The following is a 22,355-nucleotide window of genomic DNA, read 5'->3' as shown; positions in this document are numbered from 1 at the left end:
AAGAGCCAAGCAAATTAGCTTTACAGCGTAAGAGAAAGTTGGGGCTATGACTGAACAATCAACATGGCTGCCTGGTAACTGTATTGGCTGCTAGAAGCTGTGATTTGCCACCCGCAAATCCTGTCCCATGGGCGGGGCTAATCATAAATGTTTTGGGCAAATACTGCAACAAAAGGAGGTAAACAATAAAATGAGCAACAATGAAAGTACAGACTAGTGTATAGCTTTGGGGAGGAGTTACTTACTGCTGCAGCTTGCCATATTCTCGTTCAAAGTCTCTCTCTACCTGAAAACAGAGAAGATGTGTGAATAGTCCCATTATACAGAGATACAGCCCCGGCCAGTACATGGCAGTACTCGCTATTGCCACACAGTCGCAAGAAAGCAAGTCAAAGATATTGATGGACAATTAAGCATCGTGGTCGGGGGCACTTCTGCAAAGAATCTAGTGAGTGTACAGCAGCCCTGATGCATTGCCAAGAGATGCAGAGCGGCGGATCATATCAGCTGAGCGCATTGTTCTACTCCCTAACACTTTCATTGGAGACTGCTCCATTGCACACAGCCCTGTCATCCCTCCTCCCCTTCCATAGCAACAAAACACGTTACTAGTCTGCAGGCTAGCAATGCATCTGTACAGCACTGTGCCAGTGCCAGCTATGTCCGAATTGTGTTTATTAAATGTCTTGCCCAAAACTCTATGTACCAAAGTCCACATTAATCAGAAGGATTGTCATTGAATTGCAAATACATTTGAGATTATTGAGAATTACGCTAATTAAGATACAGGATTATGCCAATTATGAAAATCTAAAATGTGTACCTTGTAGTGAAAGCAATTTGAGTAGAGTAGAAAGTTGGCACTGACCCAAAATCAGGCACGTGCATAAGTGGGGCTCTGGGTGCCCAAGTACACCCAATTCCCCCCAAAAGGCCCCTTTGACTGTAAAAACAAAGCTCCACCTCTGGCCGCGATAAGCTCTGCCCCATCCCATAGGAAGCCCCACCCACATCCACAGGAAGCTACTCCCCATCTGGGACACTTTGGAGTAAAGAGTAGAGATGTAGCAAACTTTGGTGGTTCGCGTTCGCCTGAACCAGGCAAACTTTTGCGGAAGTTCGATTCGCCCCATAATGCACTATGAGGGTAAACTTTGACCCTCTACATCACAGTCAGCAGGCACATTGTAGCCATTCAGGCTACACTAAGCCCTGGAGCCCCACCCCCCTTATATAAGGCAGCCTCCGGCGGCCATTACAGTCACTCGTGTGCCTGCTGCAAATAGACAGACTAGGGAGAGCTGCTGCAGATTTTTTCTCCTAGGGAAAGATTAGTTAGGCTATTGACTTGCTCCTGACTGATTGTTATTGCTAAAATAGCACCCCTCAACAGCTCTTTTGAGAGCTAATGTTTCCCTGATGTGTTTTTTTGTGTGTTTTGCTCACTGACACTGACATTATACAGCCCTATCTGTTGCAGCTGGACCTTGATAATTGTTATTACTGTGCCAGCCAGGCCCTGCCTATCTATACTGGGACACCTACCTATGCCTACCTAACTACTGGGGCACCTACTTACCTATACGGGGACACCTACCTACCTACCTATACTAGGGCACCTACCTATGCCTACCTACCTATACTGGGACTCCTACATATGCCTACCTACCTATACTGGGACTCCTACCTATGCTTAACTACTGGGACACCTACCTACCTATACTGGGTCTCCTATCTATGCCTAGCTAACTACTGAGGCACCTACCTATGCCTACCTACCTATACTGGGACTCCTACCTATGCCTAGCTAACTACTGAGGCACCTACCTATGCCTACCTACCTATACTGGGTCTCCTACCCATGTCTAGCTAACTACTGAGGCACCTACCTATGCCTACCTACCTATACTGGGACTCCTACCTATGCCTACCTACCTATACTGGGACTCCTACCTATGCCTACCTAACTACTGGGACACCTACCTATGCCTACCTACCTATACTGGGTCTCCTACCTATGTCTAGCTAACTACTGAGGCACCTACCTATGCCTACCTACCTATACTGGGACTCCTACCTACCTATATTGGGACTCCTACCTATGCCTAGCTAACTACTGGGACACCTACCTATGCCTACCTACCTATACTGGGTCTCCTACCTATGCCTAGCTAACTACTGAGGCACCTACCTATGCCTACTTACCTATACTGGGACTCCTACCTATGCCTACCTACATACAAGAAGATAATAAGGTTGTTGCTTCATTGTGGACAGACCAAATTTGATCAGCTGGACAGTCACTGTTGTTCAATTATTGAGCTACCACAGCCCGGCGACCATATGGGCTGGAAAACTGCCACGGCCTGCACTCTGGCCATGTTGCGCATCAGTCCAGCACGGCCGTCACTATGCAAACAGCTGTTTGCGGTGCGTTACACAGTGAGTTTGGTGTGTCAGTGTGAAGCAGAACTCTAATTACACTCCCTGATTGATGTATACACATGCAAGAGGTTTGAAAGCACTTTAGGCCTGCAATTTAGCATTCAACGTGATTTCTGCCCTTAAAACGCTGCTTTGCGTCAAATCCAGATTCTTCCCCGGGACTTTGGGCATGTATCCCACTCCGCCATGCCCCCCTCCAGGTGTTAGACCCCTTGAAACACGTCTTCCATCACTTTTGTGGCTAGCATAATTTTTTCTATTTTTCAAAGTTCGCCTCCCCATTGAAGTCTATTGCGGTTCGCAAACTTTTCCGCGAACCGAACCTTCCGCGAAGGTTCGCAAACCGAAAATCGGGAGGTTCGCGACATCACTAGTAAAGAGGTACCATACAGGAATTCTACTGTAACCAGCCCCACAGCTGTGTGGGAGCAGGTAAGAGAGTGTCTCTCTGACAGCAGTGACCTTTCTCTCCCCCAACATCCACAGTGACCTCTCCCTCCACCTAGGACCCATACTGACCTCTCCCTCCCCCAGCATCTACAGTGACCTCTCCCTCCACCTAGGACCCATACTGACCTCTTCCTCCCCAGCATTAGCACTGCAGTGATCCCGTATACCCCAGCACCCACACTGACCCCTCCCTCCCCCAGCACCTACATTGACTTGTCCCTTACCCAGCAGCATCCTTCCTGTCCCCAGCAGTACTCTTCCTGTCCCCAGTAGCATCCATATTGACCTCCTCCACTTCCCCAGCTGACCTCTCCCTTCCCCAGCAAACCCAATGACTTCCCTTCCTGCAGGACCCACACTGACCTCTACTTCTTCCAACATCCAGCCTTTCCCCACATAGCTTTCACCCAGTACTCACGCTCACATGACCTAAAGTACCTGCACCCGGGCCTGACATTGCACTAAGTACTCTAACACCTGCACACAGCCTCCACATGGCCCCCACTATCTGCACCAAGCACCCACTTAACCAGTACCCGAACCCAAAGTATGTTACGCCCAAAGCCCACCCATAGCCCGGACACAGTACAGGCATTGCGCCAAGTATTCACACCCATGTCACTCCCAGTACCTGCACCCAGCACCCACATGACATCCAGTACATGCAACAAGATCTCACATGGCACTAAGTACTTGCAATCAACACCCGCATGACACTCGATACCCACCCATAGCCAGGACCCACATGACACTCCAGAGCCAGAAACGAGGAGGGGGTGTGATGGGGAAGAGGGGGGGGGGGGGGCATTGCAAGTCCCCCATTTTAAATTTGAGCACCCCCCCCCCTCCCCAATTAAGGACCTTCTGCACGGCCCTGCCCAAAGTGTACAAAATGCTTTAAGACGTCCATTTCAAAGGAATATGAGGAAACAAAAATGCTTATAGATGTCCGTGGCACTCTAAGGCCTCATTCACATTATACGCTCTGCCATAGGCCTGCATGATTTTAGGAAAAAACTGAATCACAATTTTTTGTGTCAAAAAATGCAATTTCTATTTTTTCACAATTTTCTTTAAATCTAGCTTTAGCATTAAATTCACAATGTACAGTAACATTTATTAACATGTTTATAAAATTTTACTGCATTGTGAATTTATCCAAACAAATAGCTGCTATTAATAAACGCATAGCTGAGTTCCACAGCAGATCCTGGGCAGTGGTGGTGATCCAAGTTGTTTGCTCAACAGGCTAGAGGAAAGAGAACAGATCCTGGGCAGTGAGCAGATGTTCGACACACACAAGCAATAGAACACAGCAATACATGCATGCAGCTACATTTGAGTCGTCAGCAGGTGCTCGTCAGCCAATCAGGATGCACTGTCATACACCCTTTACCTGGCATGCCACATCTAGCAGCCATTAGCATTCAGGTGGGAGGCTTCAGTTGGACGCAAATCGCAAGATTGCGTCGCTAGCAGGACCGCCCCGTGCAGGCATCCCTCCCACAGGGGTCCCTCCCTAACCGCTCACCTGTCCGCCATGTCCTAGAGCTGAAAAAAAACGTTTAAAAACACACGATTGGTTCGCACGATGGCCAGGGGCCCCGGACCTCTCTCACTGGCCGGGGCCCCAAGGCCAATGCGCGATACCTGGAGGGGAGTGCAGGTGGGCACGGACCTCTCACACCCAGGCTCTGGACCATCGTGCGAACCAATCGTGTGTTTTTAAACTTTTTTTTCAGCTCTAGGACATGGCGGACAGGTGATCGGTTAGGGAGGGACCCCTGTGGGAGGGATGCCGGCACGGGGCGGTCCTGCTAGCGACGCAATCTTACGATTTGCGTCCAACTGAAGCCTCCCACCTGAATGCTAATGGCTGCTAGATGTGGTATGGCAGGTAAAGGGTGTATGACAGTGCATCCTGATTGGCTGACGAGCACCTGCTGACGACTCAAATGTAGCTGCATGCACGTATTGCTGTGTTCTATTGCTTGTGTGCGTCGAATTTAGCATTCAGTATGGAGGCAGTGTTGGTGGGTTTTCTGGATGTGAGAGGTCCAGAGCCTGGGTGTGAGAGGTCCGGGCCCACCTGCACTCCCCTCCAGGTATCGCGCATTGGCCTTGGGGCCCCGGCCAGTGAGAGAGGTCCGGGGCCCCTGGCCATCGTGCGAACCAATCGTGTGTTTTTAAACTTTTTTTTCAGCTCTAGGACATGGCGGACAGGTGAGCGGTTAGGGAGGGACCCCTGTGGGAGGGATGCCTGCACGGGGCGGTCCTGCTAGCGACGCAATCTTGCGATTTGCGTCCAACTGAAGCCTCCCACCTGAATGCTAATGGCTGCTAGATGTGGTATGTCAGGTAAAGGGTGTATGACAGTGCATCCTGATTGGCTGACGAGCACCTGCTGACGACTCAAATGTAGCTGCATGCATGTATTGCTGTGTTCTATTGCTTGTGTGTGTCGAATTTAGCATTCAGTATGGAGGCAGTGTTGGTGGGTTTTCTGGATGTGAGAGGTCCAGAGCCTGGGTGTGAGAGGTCCAGGCCCACCTGCACTCCCCTCCAGGTATCGCGCATTGGCCTTGGGGCCCCGGCCAGTGAGAGAGGTCCGGGCCCCTGGCCATCGTGCAAACCAATCGTGTGTTTTTTTACAGTGAGCAGATGTACAGTACACTGTGTAACCACAGGAGACAGGAGTGCAGAACAGGAGTGCAGAACAGGAGTGCCTGATGTGCAGATCCTTCTCCTTCACAATGTGCTGGCCGCATTACACTACTTACTACCGCTCTGGCTCCTTCCGGCCAGAAGGAGGAAGCGCTCCGCAAGGCCAACACAAACAATTTTACACTGGAACGCTTAAAATAGTACACGTAAAAAGTCCGTATGCATAAAATTGTACGCAAGAAAAAAAAAATCGCCACTTTGATGATTAGGAAACCTTCTTGCCGCAAATCGCGATATTGATTTTAAAACGATACATCGTGCAGCCCTACGCTGCCGTGCACATTTCGGCAATGTGTAAGGTGTGTAACCTGCAACAAGATCAGAAGTGCATAGACTGAACTGTCTGATGATCAGACTACATCCGCTGCACAGCAGTGCATTGCGCCATCACACTGCTGCACACACTTTTGGCAAAGCGCAGTGCGTGAATGAGAGCAGCAGTGCAGTACATGGCAGCATAGATAGCATGCAATCGCGGGCGCTGCATTTCGATCGTGTAAACGAGGCCAAATGGTTAAATTCTAAAGACTCATACAACCAAACAGATGGACAGAGGAAATGTATCCAAAGAAGGACTATACATACTATTCAATCTTCATGGAACACATTCTAGAACTGGTCATTGTCTATTGGCTGTTACATTGTCCCCAAACGGCACAAATCCTACCAATACTGGGGTCTGACCACAGCTTGCTCTATATCACTTTAGGCTTATTCATCACACTCCCTCCAAACTTTAGATGGCCTCGGAATCAAGTATTACTATTGGATCAAATCATCTCACGACAGAACATACAAGACCATATAACTCATGCATGTCAAACTCTGGACCACAGGCCAAATCTGGCCTGCAGTTCACTCAAATTTGGTTTTCCCACTTTGCATTATATTTGGCTCACTAGCACCTGAGTGCTAACCCTATATCTCTAAGCACTCAACCTATGAAGCCACATGGTGAAGGGAGAAGGTGCCTCTAGACACCAGGAAACTCTGTAGGGTAGGGAGGACCAATAGAATACCAGGGAACTGTATAGAGGAGGGAAGGGGGACCCCAGGAAACTTTATAGGGGATGGGGACACGAGACACTAAGGAACTATATAGAAGAGGGAGGGGGTGGGTGCCTATTAGACACCAATGAACTGTATAGGGGAGGGGGGGGATTAGACTCCAGGGAAATGTATAAGGGAGGAGGGTGATCACTAGATATCAAGGTTGGCCCATGAAATGGTCCCAGTTTTTAATTTTGGCCCACTGTGTACTTAAGTTTGACACCCCTGATATAGCTTTTTTTTTACTGAATAATAACTGTAAGGTCTAAGGCCTGACACTCTGAGACGCTTACAAGGCAGCCATTAGAGGTCTCCTAATACAAATCTTTGCTAAAAAGAAAAGAAAAATAAGCTTTTTTTTTCAAGAGCTGACCACACTAGAAAAAAAGCTGCTTGAAGCAGAAAACTCTTTTGAAAACAACCTTAGCCCTGAAAATAAATCTGTTCTAAAGAAAACAGGAGAAGCATTAAACCTGTGTTTTGCTCTTAAAGCTGAAAAACAACTCTGGTGGACAAAGTACAGGCTCTATGTCAAGAGCAACAACATAAATCCACCACTAGCCAACAGGCTAATGTAAACAGACCTGCGTCACAAGCCTACTACACTGAAAATTGGGCTGACCAGATTTCCAGCCAATCCAACCAATATAGCAGAGTTTAGCAGGACTCCGGACAAACTGGAAAACTTTCCAGACACATTAGATGCCGCCTTAGCTGGTAAGGCCATGCCAGTCATCCCAGAAAAACTAAACCAACTATTGGAAAAATAAATTACATTAAAGAGAATCTGTACTCTAATATTCTTACAATAAAAAGCATACCATTCTATTCCTTATTTTCTCCTGTGCCCCTCTGTGCTGTTTCTGCCACTCTCTGCTGCAATCCTGGCTTGTAATTAAGTTTTAGGCAGTGTTTACAAACAAACTAACCAGCTTCTAATAGGCTCAGCTAAGCATAGTGTGTGAGTCATTCAGAGTATGCAGGGGGCCTGCAGAGGGTGTGTATCGCTTCTACCAATCACAAGCAGCCCTGCACATTCCACACAATCAAGCTTTAGACCGACAAACAGGACAGAGGAAAGATACATTGATTTATTACAGAGACAGTGCAGTTAGGAAAGACTGCAGTAAGCCAGAGCAGATTAGAACAGGCATAGGAACTTATAGGATAGAAGAACTAAGGCTGAAAAAATTGTTACAGAGTCTCTTTAAACACAGTCTGAAGAATCACGATTACAAACCTCAATGTAAAAAAACACAACAAAAACAAAACAAAAAACAAAACAACAGGAGTAGATAAATTCCAGGTATCTTACTAAAAAAAATTAAGAAAAAATGGTCCCTCAGATGATAAGAACATTTCATAGAATAATTTATAATAAAAAAACTTCAGCTAAGAATTTTTAATAAGTAAAATCACCATGTTACTTATGGCCCACTAAAATTGTTTCAGTCGTGGTTTCTGCTTTTGGAGGAATCGCTGGCCATTACCAAAGCACTAGACTAATGCAAGCCTATTTTGGGGATTCCACGGGTGCGATTGCGATTTGCTAAAATCACAATTGCGGTGCCAGTAGAATTTTCTGAGTGATTTAAATCAGGGAATGTAGGATTCAAAATCACATTCCCTGAAATCACTCTGTGTTTACTGAAAAATAATAATAAAAGTTAAGAGTTTTTGATTTTTCATCTCTAGTGGGTCCCAGCCCTAAACCAACTTGCGATCTTACTTCGTAGTCAAATATACTGCCTAGTCTTGCTATTAAAGTATAAATGTCGGGCATTAAATCAAAAGTCAATTCTTTATTTTTATCTGGTAAACAAGTAATAAGGATGCTAACCAGGCAATCCAAAAGTTAAAAATCACCATTACCGGTACTTTTCTTGTTGATAAATGATCATTCCCCAGTTTACCTGACTCTTATTTGGTACATACAAAGGAAGTTGCAGGGCATGCTGGGTTGTCCCTTTCTGCTTCTTTACTTTCCCCCTCAGACTTAACTAATTGGCTGAAACATTTTTCCCTCCTATTTTCCCCTCCCACACCTCTATTCATCTATGATTAGCCAATATTTCTCATGCTGAGACAGTGCACTTTCTATAGTGAAGGACGGGCAATGCATACACAATCAGGCAGGTGAGTAAGGGAGGAAATTACATCAGGATTGGCTTCAAAATGGCCACAGTTAAAATGGGAAATGCCAAGAAGGATTTTCTCTATTTTTACTGTAGAACAATCACTAAAATCAAAACGTGGACAGTGCAATACATAGGTTATGTAAGGAGAGCAAGTATTTATCTACTTATATATGTTTTATTTCTGAGATAGGATGGCTGATAGAGATGTGAGCGAAGAGTTCGCCCGCAAATCTCTATGTGGCCGTACTACTTCCGGGTCGCTATGACCCGTAGTAGTACGGCTGCGCTGGGCCGACAGTGTGCGTCTTTGATCGCGCGCCTGTTGCCAGGCACTCTCTGCACATGAACGTGACATCACTCATGATGTCACGCACATGCGCAGAATGTGCCCAGCAACAGGAGCGCAATCAAGGACGCGCACCACCAGCCCAGCGCAGCCGTACTACTACGGGTCATAGCGACCCGGAAGTAGTACAGGGTGAGGGGTTCGCCGGCGAACGGTTTGGGAACCATTCACAGACATCTCTAATGGCTGACAGCTCCCCTTTAAATTTTGACCTAAAGTTTGAGAAACAGGCTTTACATACAGCTAAACAAATAATTGGTTCTTACCAGACAGGCAGGGATTTGACACAAAGCAAACAGGTGGTGTCAATCTCTAAAGCCCCGTCTACACTATAAGATGTTGCAGCGATCCGGCGGCTCGATTAGCCGCCGGATCGCCTCTTCCGCGTGCCCGCCGCGTCCCCACTCGACGCGTGTGCACCGCATTCGATTCCCCGCTCGTGCCCGCTCGTCCCCGCCGGCGCCGCTTACCTTCCGCTCGATTCCCTGCCATTGTCCCCTCGCGGGGAGCGAGCAGGGAATCGGCGGTGCGGAGATCCATCCTGTCGGATCTTATCAATCGAGCCGCATCAGCGGCTCGATTGATAAGGAGCATCGCGGCCGCATCTACTCGTGTAGATGCGGCTTAAGAAAGAACCAACAAATGCTCCACCCCCAAAATGTTACTATCTCCCAATATACACAAAGTACTTACACACCTCTGTATTAGTGCCTCTGTCTTTCGGTATTTCTTTCTCTAGCACTGTATATATAATTTGGTAAGTTTTGATCTAGAACCCTTTACACTTTTATAAGCTTATTTAATTTTAAATGCCATTGCCCATGCCTTTTATGATTATGATGAATAAAAATGTAATTATTGTGTGTATTAAGTGATGCCATATTGACTTTTGCTCCAAGAAGGTTCTCATCTTGTTTTTATTCAGGTCCTTTACTATTTCATGATCACAATGACAAAGTGCTTGAATCTTGAAATAGTAAGAGCTAAATGAAAACAAGATGAGGACATTTAAAAGGGAACCTGAACTGAGTAAAATTATTTAAAATAAACACATGATTTAGATGCAAATTAATATTACATACTTACCTCACCGTCATTTCCTCTCAGATCACCATTTTCTTTTTAACCACTTGAGGACCACAGTCTTTCTACCCCTTAAGGACCAGAGCCTTTTTCTCCATTCAGACCAGTGCAGCTTTCACGGTATATTGCTCAGTCATACAACCTACCACCTAAATGAATTTTACCTCCTTTTCTTGTCACTAATACAGCTTTCTTTTGGTGCTATTTGATTGCTGCTGCGAGTTTTAGTTTTTATTATATTCATCAAAAACGACATGAATTTTGTAAAAAAAAAATGATTTTTTTAACTTTCTGTGCTGACATTTTTCAAATAAAGTAAAATTTCTGTATACATGCAGCACGAAAAATGTGGACAAACATGTTTTTGATTAAAAAAAACCCCATTCAGCCTATATTTATTGTTTTGGGTAAAAGTTATAGCGTTTACAAACTATGGTGCAAAAAGTGAATTTTCCCATTTTGTAGCACCTATGACTTTTCTGACCCCCTGTCATGTTTCATGAGGGGCTAGAATTCCAGGATAGTATAAATACCCCCCAAATTACCCCATTTTGGAAAGAAGACATCCCAAAGTATTCACTGAGACGCATGGTGAGTTCATAGATGATTTTATTTTTTGTCACAAGTTAGCGGAAAATGACACTGTGACAAAAAAAAATAAAATAAATGGAAAAAGTTTCCATCTCTTCTAACTTGCGACAAAAAAAAATGAAATCTGCCACGGACTCACTATGCTCCTCTCTGAATACCTTGAAGTGTCTACTTTCCAAAATGGGGTCATTTGTGGGGTGTGTTTACTACATGGGAGGCAAGTATGACATGGGTATTTTTATTTTGACTTTTAATTTTCAGTTCAGGTTCTCTTTAAGGGCAAACATCATGAATGACACCACTGAGGGCTTGTTCACACCTAGAGCATTTTGCAGTTTTTTTAAGCGCCGGCGATTTTTAAATTCGCCCTAAAAGCGCTTGTGTGATTATTATTATTAATAATACCTATGACCTAGGTTCTCAACGTGTGGTACGTGTACCCAAAGGGGTACTTCTGATGGCTCCAGGGGGTATTCGGGCTTGATATACTTTACCAAGAATAACGAACTTAGAGTTTTAGAAAATGATAAATCTTTGGTTTTAGCGAATTAAAAGCAATAGTAATGCTTGTACATTTCTTAGAACCAATTATCATGTCTTACGATTAAATACTGAATATATTTGTCAAGGGGCACTTGTGATAATGTTTACTATGATAGTGGATGCTTGGTGAATAGAGCTTTAAAAAGGGGTACATACCAATAAAATGTTGTGAAACACTGTCCTATGAGAGTTCACATCTGAGTGGTTCCTTTCCGATCCGCTCAGCAAAGCACTGCCTGTACCATTTTTGGGGCGACTTTTCTACAATGGAAGGTATAGGAAAAACGCAAAACGCTCACAAATCGCTTTATCCAGCGATTGCGTTTGCACTTTTATGAATACATTGGGCTTGATTCACAAAGCGGTGCTAACCAAGTTAGCACATCTAAAGGCTTTTGGGCGTGATAAGCATTACACTAAGTAGGTTAGCACCGCTTTGGGGGAAAAACTTGCGCACAAAGTCCGGTGCGCGTGAAACGTCGCATAGAGTTTGATGGCGTTGCGCGCGTAAAATTTCACGCACAAAAAAAACTTTGCGCAAGTTTATTTTATCACGGCTAAACTGAGTTTGGGCGTGATAATGGGCTTTTCACCAGCGTGCTAACTGTTAGCACGGCTTTGTGAATCAAGCCCATTGTATTTATTCATTTCCAGGTGAAAGAGTTCACTTCCTGACGTCAGGAAGTAAAAAAATCTGAATAGCTCTGCAAAAGCGCTTTGTACAAAATCGTAGTGCGCAGTGGAGCACCGGGAGGGGGGAAAAAAAAAATGATTTTTTTTTTGAAAATCAATGGCATCATCTACTCTAAAAAAAAATAAAAAAAAATGTATAGATGTTGTTGGGGTATTCACTTCAAACCTTTATCTACTAGGGAGTGATACATGATTTGCTTTAAACCTGGACCTGAACACTTGCACAGGACAGAAGGAAAACATAGAAATGCACCCTGTATGTATTTAGAGAGTTTAGCCTGTCTAATTTCCCCGCACCTGCCACAGCAGATAAGCAGATTGTGATACAATAAGAGGATCCATACAATGTGCAATAGTCACTGTAATTTCCTTTTTAAAGTGGACCTGAACTCAGAACTTCCTCTCTGCTCTAAAAGATATGCCACAGCATAATAACCTTTTAAAGAAAAACCTTTATTTGATACAGCTGATGCAATAAATTTGCAGTGTTTCTACTTCCTGCTTTCATGGAAGCCGACATATTTTTAACATCCTGTGCTTTCATTGGTAGTAGGATGAAGTATTCACACAACAAACGCCAAACTGAACAGGTGGGTTTTCAGTCTGGATTTAAACACGTCCAGGGATGGAGCTGTCCTGATCTGTTGAGGTAAGGAGTTCCAAAATGTAGGGGCAGTATGACAGAAGGCTCTGGGACCAAAAGATTCCAAGTGGACTCTGGGTATGACTAGATTATTAGAACCTGTGGATCTGAGAATGCGGGGATTGCTACGCAGCTGCAACATATCTTTCATGTATCCAGGGCCTAGATTATTCAGGGATTTAAAGGTCAGTAGGCCGATCTTAAATAGGACCCTCCATTCTATAGGTAGCCAGTGAAGGGAGTGCAGGACTGGCGTTATGTGGCAGTGACGGGGTTGGTTGGTTAGCAGTCTGGCAGAAGTAGTCTGTATCAGCTGTAGGCGGTATAAGACCTTTTTTGGAAGGCCAGTGTAGAGAGCATTGCAGTAGTCCAGTTGGGAGGTAATGAAGGTATGAACTAAAGTTGGTAGATCTTCTGGGGGGGGGGGGATGAGGTGCTTGATTTTTGCGATGTTCTTAAGGTGAAAATAGGATGATTTCACCACAGCAGAGATGCGAGTTCTGAAGTTTAAATCCCCATCAATTAGAACTCCCAGGCTACGCACATGATCAGAGCTGCGTAGATCCGTGCCTCCTACTCCCAGTGGTGAAGACTGCAAGTTAAGTTGTTTTGTTGTCATGTGCTGCCCTCCGATCAGAAGGACTTCAGTTTTGTCTGCATTCAGTTTCAGCCAGTTGTCATTCATCCATTGCTGTAGTTCACGTAAGCAGGCGTTTATAGTTAGAGTTGGGTCTGTCACACCAGGCTTGAAGGAAAGATATAGTTGGGTGTCGTCCGCATAGCAGTGGTATGTCAGGCCATGTTTTTGGATTAGTTTTCCAAGCGGTAACATGTAAATCGTGATAAGCAGGGGAGAGAGGATTGAGCCCTGGGGCACCCCATAGTTAAGTGGTACAGGGGTGGACAGGAAGGGCCCCATAGACACTTTTTCGGTTCTGCCACTCAAGAAGGATTGGAACCACTGAAGAACTATGCCATCAATGCCGCAGCATTCCTGTAGCCCGTTTATCAAGATGTCATGGTCAACTGTATCAAAGGCTGCAGAAAGGTCTAGCAGTATGAGGATCGAGCACTCTCCTCTGTCTCTTGCCATGAGCAGGTGGTTGCAGATTTGGATGAGGGCAGTTTCGGTGCTGTGGTGTTTCCTGAAGCCAGACTGGAATGGGTCATAACTGTTTTGTGGGATTTTGGCTTCTAGCTGGAGGTATACAGCTTTTTCAATTAGCTTACCCAGAAAGGGAAGGTTTCTTTCCATGTCAGGTTCTCTTTGCAGGCTTTTTCTGTTTTTACCTTAGATGGCAGCATTGGAAAAGGTGCATTTTATTCCGACTCAAACGTACGTCTGATATGTATAAAAAAACATGCATTTTACAGTTCTTTGTGATACTGGTCCTAAAAGTTTTATGGTCAAAGAAAATTCACCCGATGGAAAATGTAGAGAAGCTATTCCCCAATGCAATATACTGTCTTTTGGCATTCCAAACCTGTAAGCATTAGGCATGCGATTTGCATGATACGGTTATATGGAGACACGGAGATTTACAGGTCCACTTTAGCAGAAGAGAACACTACATAATGTATGGCTACTGCGTGTAAAATGACCAGTCCTCCCACATACACTTCCGTTTCAAATTATAAACTGGTTAAGACAGACCTAAGCCAGTTACTCTGTGGGTGTCAGAAGGTGTCAAACAACTTATCTAAACTCTTACCTTCACACGCCCAATCCAGTGGGGCTACATTTCACAGTACATCCGCAGCTCCAGGGATGACTTCCACTACATTGTCAGCAACTGTGAGCAAAGATGCTGATAAAGGCCAATTCAGAAGAAAATACACAAGAGTGCCTTTCCCTCTCCCCCAGACTAATCTCATAAAGCAGACCTATTATTACAGATTAGGGCTCATTATAGAAAATCAGAAATTGGGGGTATAAAGGCTTATACACACGCTCAACAAAAGTCTTTTAAATGCACGAATAATAAACAACTTGAAGAAGTTGGACAACTTTTGTCAAGTAAAAGACATGCAAACGACAAGGCGCTATCACTGATAAGAGGCATCCAACGACTGATAAGACGCAACTCAACTCAATACAACTCCAAGTTGTCTAACTTCTTCAAGTTCTTTAATAATCGTGCATTTAAAAGACTTTTGTTGAGCGTGTGTATGAGCTTTAAGGGGTCCAGCCATTGCAGGGGTTCTTTTATAGCGTGCCAATTGTCCAGCTGCTGGCTGATCCTCAGCATTTAATTATTTCCAAATTACTGGTCCAAAATGAAGCCGGAAATCAGGACTTCACAGACTCATGCTTGGACCTGACAGGTGACTCAAAACACTACAGTCTACAGGTCGGCATGGTAACAAGGTAACTGGCCTATAAAGTGGACCTGAACACACATTTCCTCTCTGCTCTAAATAAGCAACAGCATCATAACCTTCAAAGAAAAAAACTTTTCTTTCTTACAGCTGATACAAATCCTGCAATAAATCTGCAGTGTGTCTACTTCCTGCTTTCATGGAAGCAGACATAAGGTTAACATCATGCGTTTACAAATTAGCTGCTCTGCCGAGGCAGCCAGCTGACACAGCTGAGAGATGAAATTACACTTGCGATTAGTCACAGATGAGGGGGAATTAGACAGGCTAAACTATCTAAATATATACAGGGTGCATTTTCTATATATTTTCCTTCTTTCCTGTTCAAGAGCTTAGGTCCACTTTAAAAACACGTTCCACAATGGCAGCCCATTATTCTAGGACCCTTCATTATTATGGCAGTGTTTGATGTGTTTCGCCCAATCCATCCGGCTGATCAACTCACATGACTGTTGGGCCGATATCGTGCAGTTGGCCACGTGTACAATGTCATCTGAACAACGTACTTGTTTTGAATACGGCCATGTCGTGTAGCTCGTCATTTTGCTTGCACATGCAGTATTTAAATGAGTTGGTGGTTTAGTTGTTTGGTGACGGCAACTATGTGGGGCGCACGCATGTGGACGAAGCACGGAGTCAGCCGCGGACACTAACAAGTAAATTATACTTCACGGGGCACATTTTACATATATATCTATATCCTACTTCGTTTCTCTCTCTCCTCCTCTTTTCCTACCACCCTGGCACAAGCACGCTCACATATTCGCAGAAACTATCGCAATCTAGACATGCAATCCGTCTCTGATGCCCTGGCACCTCTCCTCACACAATCCTTCACTGACACAGCTGCTATACACTACAACAGCTCCATTACAAAAGTCATGGATGACTTCGCCCCCATCATCAATGTTCGCCAACCCTGGATGACCAAAGACACTAAACAGTTAAAAAGATGCTCTAGAGCAGCGGAAAGGCGTTGGAGGAAAAGTAACACAAATGAGGACTTCATCTCGTATAAAATAGCCTTGAACAACTTTAGAAACACACTCTCTGTGGCAAAAAAAGTCCTATTTTTCCTCCCCAATATCCGCCCAAGTACACAATCCAAAACGCTTGTTCAGCACCATCCCCCTCCTCCTCCTCCATCTTGCTTATCAGCGGTAGAATTTGCAACATACTTCACTGATAAAATTGACAAAATCAGAAGTGAATTCTCCAAGCAGCCCTCAAATCCCACCTCCACACCTCTCATTAACTGCTCTCTAACTGCCTTCTCTCCACTCTCTGAACATTCTCTCTCCTCTATAATATCCAAAGCTAATCTAACCACTTGTTCTTTGGATCCTATTCCCTCCCATTTCATTACACAGCTATCCTCATCTCTCATGCCTGCACTAACATCGCTATTTAACCTATCCCTCTCCACTGGCATCTTTCTGTCGCCACTCAAAAAGGCTGCTGTGACACCACTACTTAAAAAACCATCTCTAGATCCTACCACACTCGCCAACTACCGCCCAGTCTCACTTCTCCCATTTGCATCCAAACTAATTGAACGCCACATACATGCAGAATTAAGCCATTATTTATCAGCTAACTCTCTACTTGATCAGTTCCAGTCTGGCTTTCGCTCCAACCACCCCACGGAAACAGCTCTTACCAAAGTGGCCAATGACCTTCTCACAGCTAAAGCCAAAGGTATATTTTCCATACTCATCCTTCTTGATCTGTCATCAGCATTCGATCCGGTCGACCACACCTTACTCTTACAAATACTTTCAAATGTAGGAATAAAGGGCCTTGCTCTCACATGGTTATCTTCCTACCTCTCTGGAAGGTCTTTCACAGTCTCCTACTCAGATCAGATCTCTTCTCCTCATGCTTTGTCTGTCGGGGTTCCTCAAGGCTCTGTCCTTGGTCCACTCCTCTTTTCCATCTACATGCACGGTCTTGGTGACTTAATCAACTCATTCAGGTTTCAATACCACCTGTATGCTGACGATACGCAACTGTACCTCTCGGACGCAGACCTTAATTCCCTCCTCAAACGTGTTCCTGACTGCTTGTCTGCTATATCCTCCTTCATGTCCTCTCGCTTCCTAAAACTTAATATGAGTAAAACGGAACTAATAACTTTTCCACCGTCTCTGGCCACCTCTCTGCCTGAAGGAACTATAAATGTTAACAACATTCCCATAACTTCAGTTCCCAAAGCACGGTGCTTGGGGGTAATATTCAACTCTTCTCTCTCTTTTATTCCTCATATTAACTCCATAACCAGCTCCTGCCATCTCCAACTCAAAAATATATCTCGCATCCGTCCCTTTCTCACTCAAGACACAACCAAAATGTTAATACATGCTCTTATAATTTCTCGTCTGGACTACTGCAACGTACTACTTTGTGGACTACCTTCTAACAAACTGGCCCCGCTCAAGTCGGTATTGAACTCAGCTGCTCTTCTCATTTATCTTTCTTCTCGATCTTCCTCTGCTGACCCTCTCTGTCAAGCTCTTCACTGGCTGCCAATTAACCAGAGGATCCAGTTCCAATTCCTAACCCTAATCTACAAAGCTCTCCACAATCTCTCTCCCCTGTACATATCCTCACTAATTTCCAGATACAAACCCAATCGCAGTCTCAGATCTGCACACGATCTTCTGTTGTCCTCCTCTAGAATCACCTCCTCACATTCACGCTTACAAGATTTTGCACGCGCTTCCCCCTTTCTCTGGAATCCCCTCCCACAACACATCCGTCACTCGCCAACCTTTGTTACTTTTAAACGCTCTCTAAAAACTCATTTGTTCCGACAAGCATATGCGCTACCTTAAAGGGAAGGTCCAAGCAAAATAAAAAAAATGAGTTTTACTTATCTGGGGCTTCTACCAGCCCCATGCAGCCATCCTGTGCCCTCGTAGTCACTCACTGCTGCTCCAGTTCTCCGCTGGCGGCTTGCCGACCTCGGAGGTCGGCGGGCCGCATTGCTTACATTTTTACGCATTCCCGCTAGTGCAGGTACATTAACACATACGTTTTTACGCATTACTGGTTTAATGCGTAAAAATTTACGCATTGAACCAGTAACGCGTAAAAACTTATGTGTTAATGTACCTGCACTAGCGGGAATGCGTAAAAATGTAAGCAATGCGGCCCGCCGACCTCCGAGGTCGGCAAGCCGCCAGCGAGGGACTGGAGCAGCAATGAGTGACTACGAGGGCACAGGATGGCTGCATGGGGTTGGTAGAAGCCCCAGGTAAGTGAAACTCTTTTTTATTTTACTTGGACCGTCCCTTTAAGCCACTTCCCTTTGCCCTAAGACAAAATTGCACTCCTACTAGGTATTCTAAAACACATTGCCTTTATATATTTTATCGTATATTACCCCTCCTCTTGTTTTCCCCCATTCCCTTTAGATTGTAAGCTCGCAAGGGCAGGGCTCTCTCCCCGTTTTGTGTCTTGGAAATCATTATACATTTTATTCATCATGTTACTTTTATCACTGTCATTACCACTTCTGTATTTTGTATTCTGTATGCTGTATCATTTTTTGTATTTTGTCACTAATTATGTATCTTGTATATTAGTGTACACCATTGTCTGTATTATGTACCCCAGGTGTGTTTCTTACTTTGTACAGCGCCACGGAATATGTTGGAGCTTTATATATCAATCATAATATATATATTTTTTTTTATTTGGGGGGGGGGGGGGGGGGGAGATTTGAGTTGGTTGGTTGAGGCTGCTGGTTAGTCGAGTTCCAGATAACCAGGACTCTGCTGTATAGAGGAGGTTTCTAATCCCTAGGTAGCCGCCAGGTACTTTGAATGCTGATGAGATTAGATTCAGTCGGCACAGTACTCACACACAATGACGACTTTACTGACAATGGTTTTCTAACATAGACCAGCACCTATTTCATAGTAAGAGATCTTATGTAGGGAACTTTGTGATCATCCTTTTTCCATGACAGCGCACCCCATCTCCTACTCCCCCGACACTTGTGCTGTGAAAAGAACAGAGTAAAGCTAGGCAGTGTTTTCAGGCCTAATCTGTGAGTCCATGATGTCACAGCTGTGCCCGCCCACTCTTTACAAGACAAGGTGGAATTTATGCTAATCTTGTGGGTGCAGAGGTGTACACAGTCGCATACAATGGAGGCTTTGTGGAATATGGAAGCTGGATCCCAAAACACACACATCATCGGCTTCCCACACTGCCCTGCAGAGGCAGCCACACAGCTCACTCAGCAACATGCGGGCTGAGGATAGAACCGCTGCTCTGAGTAATGAGAGGGCCGCTCAGGACATGCACACAGCACAGGAGGATGGAAAAGTTCTGCAAGATGTGATATCGGAGGGGGAATTATACGTATGGAGATCTTGTAATGCCACTAACTGTTGTATTCTCCTACCGGGCCATCACCTTCAGCCTGGCATACATCAAAAAGGAAACTAGAGCTTCTTTTATCAGTTACACTGAAGACAAAGTATAATGGCTTTCAAGCCTAATTCCTTTAACCTGCCTATGAACTGATATATTAAAACACCTCGTTGCCTATACTGGGGGTACCTACTCCTAGCTATCTATCCTGAAGGCACATACACCTCGCTGCCTATACTAGGGGAATCTACTCCTAGCTATCTATCCTGAGGGCACCTACACCTCACTACCTATCCTAGGGGCACCTACTCCTAGCTATCTATCCTGAAGGCACATACACCTCACTGCCTATACTGGGGGCATCTACTCCTAGCTATCTATCCTGAGGGCACCTATCCCTCACTACCTTATCCTGGGGGAACCTACTCCTACCTATATATCTTGAGGGCACCTACACCTCACTACCTATCCTAGGGGCACCTACTCCTAGCTATCTATCCTGAAGGCACATACACCTCACTGCCTATACTGGGGGCATCTACTCATAGCTATCTATCCTGAGGGCACCTATCCCTCACTACCTTATCCTGGGGGAACCTACTCCTACCTATACATCTTGAGGGCACCTACATCTCGCTACCTATCTTGGGGGCACCTACTCCTAGCTATCTATCCTGAGGGCACCTATCCCTCACCACCTATCCTGGGGCACAGATTTTCCTGTATAAATCGTTGGTTGTTACAATAAAAAATGTCAGTTAAATATATCATATAGGAGACACACACAGTAATATTTGAGAAGGGAAATGAAGTTTATTAGATTTACAGAAAGTGTGCAATAATTGTTTAAATAAAATTAGGCAGGTGCACAAATTTGGGCACTGTTGTCATTTTATCGATTCCAAAACCTTTAGAATTATTGGAACTCAAATTGGCTTGGTAAGCTCAGTGACCCCTGACCTACATACACAGGTGAATCTAATTGTGGGAAAGAGTATTTAAGGGGGTCAACTGTAAGTATCCCTCCTCTTTAAATTTTCTCTGAAGAGTAGCAACATGGGGGTCTCAAAACTCTCAAATGACCTGAAGACAAAGATTGTTCAACATCATGGTTTAGGGGAAGGCTACAGAAAGCAGTCTCAGAGATTTCAGCTGTCTGTTTCCACAGTTAGGAACATATTGAGGAAATAGAAGACCACAGGCTCAGTTCAAGTTAAGGCATCGAAGTGGTAGACCAAGAAAATCTCGGTTAGACACAAGCGACAAATTGTGAGAGCAGTCAGAGTCAACCCACAGACCCACATCAAAGACCTACAACATCATCTTGCTGCAGATTGAGTCACTGTGCATCGTTCAACCATTTACACAAGGAGATGTTGTATGCGAGAGCGATGCAGAGGAAGTCTTTTCTCCGCCCACAGCACAAACAGAGCCGCTTGAGGCATGCTAAAGCCCCTTTGGTCTAGCCAGCTTCATTTGAGAATAAGGTGCTGAGTTATTTGGGCATAACAAGGGGTGTTATGCATGGAGGAAAAAGAACACAGCATTCCAAGAAAAACACGTGCTAAAATATGGTAGTGGTTCCATCATGCTGTGGGGCTGTGTGGCCAGTGCGGGGACTGGGAATGTTGTCAAAGTTGATGGATGCATGGATTCCACTCAGTATCAGCAGATTCTGGAGACCAATGTCCAGGGATCAGTGACAAAGCTGAAGCTGCGCCGGAGCTGGATCTTTCAACAAGACAATGACCCTAAACACTGCTCAAAATCCACTAAGGCATTTGTGCAGAGGAACAAGTACAATGTTCTGGAATGGCCATCTCAGTCCCCAGACCTGAATATAATTGAAAATCTGTGGTGTGAGTTAAAGAGAGCTGTCCATGCTCGGAAGCCATCAAACCTGAATGAACTAGAGATGTTTTGTAAAGGGGAATGGTCCAAAATACCTTCAACCAGAATCCAGACTCTCATTGGAACTTACAGGAAGTGTTTAGAAACCGTAATTTCTGCAAAAGGAGCATCTACTAAATCTTTATTTCATTTCGTTTTTGTGGTGTCCAAATTTATGCACCTGCCTAATTTTGTTTAAACAATTATTGTACACTTTCTGTAAATCCAATAAACTTAATTTCACTTCTTAAATATCACTGTGTGTGTCTCCTATATGATATATATAACTTACATTTTTTATCATAACAACCAACGATTTATACAGGAAAATCATGATGATTACCAAGGTTGCCCAAACGTTCGCACCGCACTGTATCTATCCTGAGGACACCTATCCCTCACTACCTTATCCTGGGGGCACCTACTCCTAGCTATATATTCTGAGGGCACCTACATCTCACTACCTATCCTGGGGGCACCTACTCCTAGCTATCTATCCTGAAGGCACCTATCCCTCACTACCTTATCCTGGGGGCACCTACGCCTAGCTATATATCCTGAGGACACCTATCCCTCACTACCTTATCCTGGGGGCACCTACTCCTAGCTATATATCCTGAGGACACCTATCCCTCACTACCTTATCCTGGGGGCACCTACTACTAGCTATATATCCTGAGGGCACCTACTCCTAGCTATATATCCTGAGGGCACCTACATCTCGCTATCTATCTTGGGGGCACCTACTCCTAGCTATAAATCCTGAGGGCACCTACACCTTGCTATTATTTAGGGGGAAGGGGGGGGGGGGGGGCTTGTGTGATGTGTCACGGAGAACTGAGCATTTGGTGTGATGCGTCACGTCAAAAAGGTTGGGAGCTACTGCTCTATAGGATCCAGAGGCTTCCCTCTTCTTAGGCAAGTATTGACTTTTAAAACGTATTTACGCCTTGGGTACACACCTCAATTTTCATTGGCCAGTCGATGACCAATTTTA

General features: G+C 44.8%; 1 protein-coding gene across 1 annotated transcript in view; it reads right to left on the bottom strand.

The window, feature by feature from the left end:
• BIN3 (bridging integrator 3) overlaps positions 1–22,355 on the bottom strand; it is a 97,679-nt gene that overhangs the window by 30,577 nt on the left and 44,747 nt on the right. The window contains exon 3 of the mRNA XM_068274667.1: positions 246–286. Coding sequence (XP_068130768.1) covers positions 246–286 — 41 coding nt within the window. The remainder of the gene's footprint in view (positions 1–245; positions 287–22,355) is intronic.

This window comes from Hyperolius riggenbachi, chromosome 3 (genome assembly GCF_040937935.1).
Source record: "Hyperolius riggenbachi isolate aHypRig1 chromosome 3, aHypRig1.pri, whole genome shotgun sequence".
Taxonomy (NCBI): Eukaryota; Metazoa; Chordata; class Amphibia; order Anura; family Hyperoliidae; genus Hyperolius; species Hyperolius riggenbachi.
This window is presented reverse-complemented; position numbering and strand designations above follow the sequence as displayed.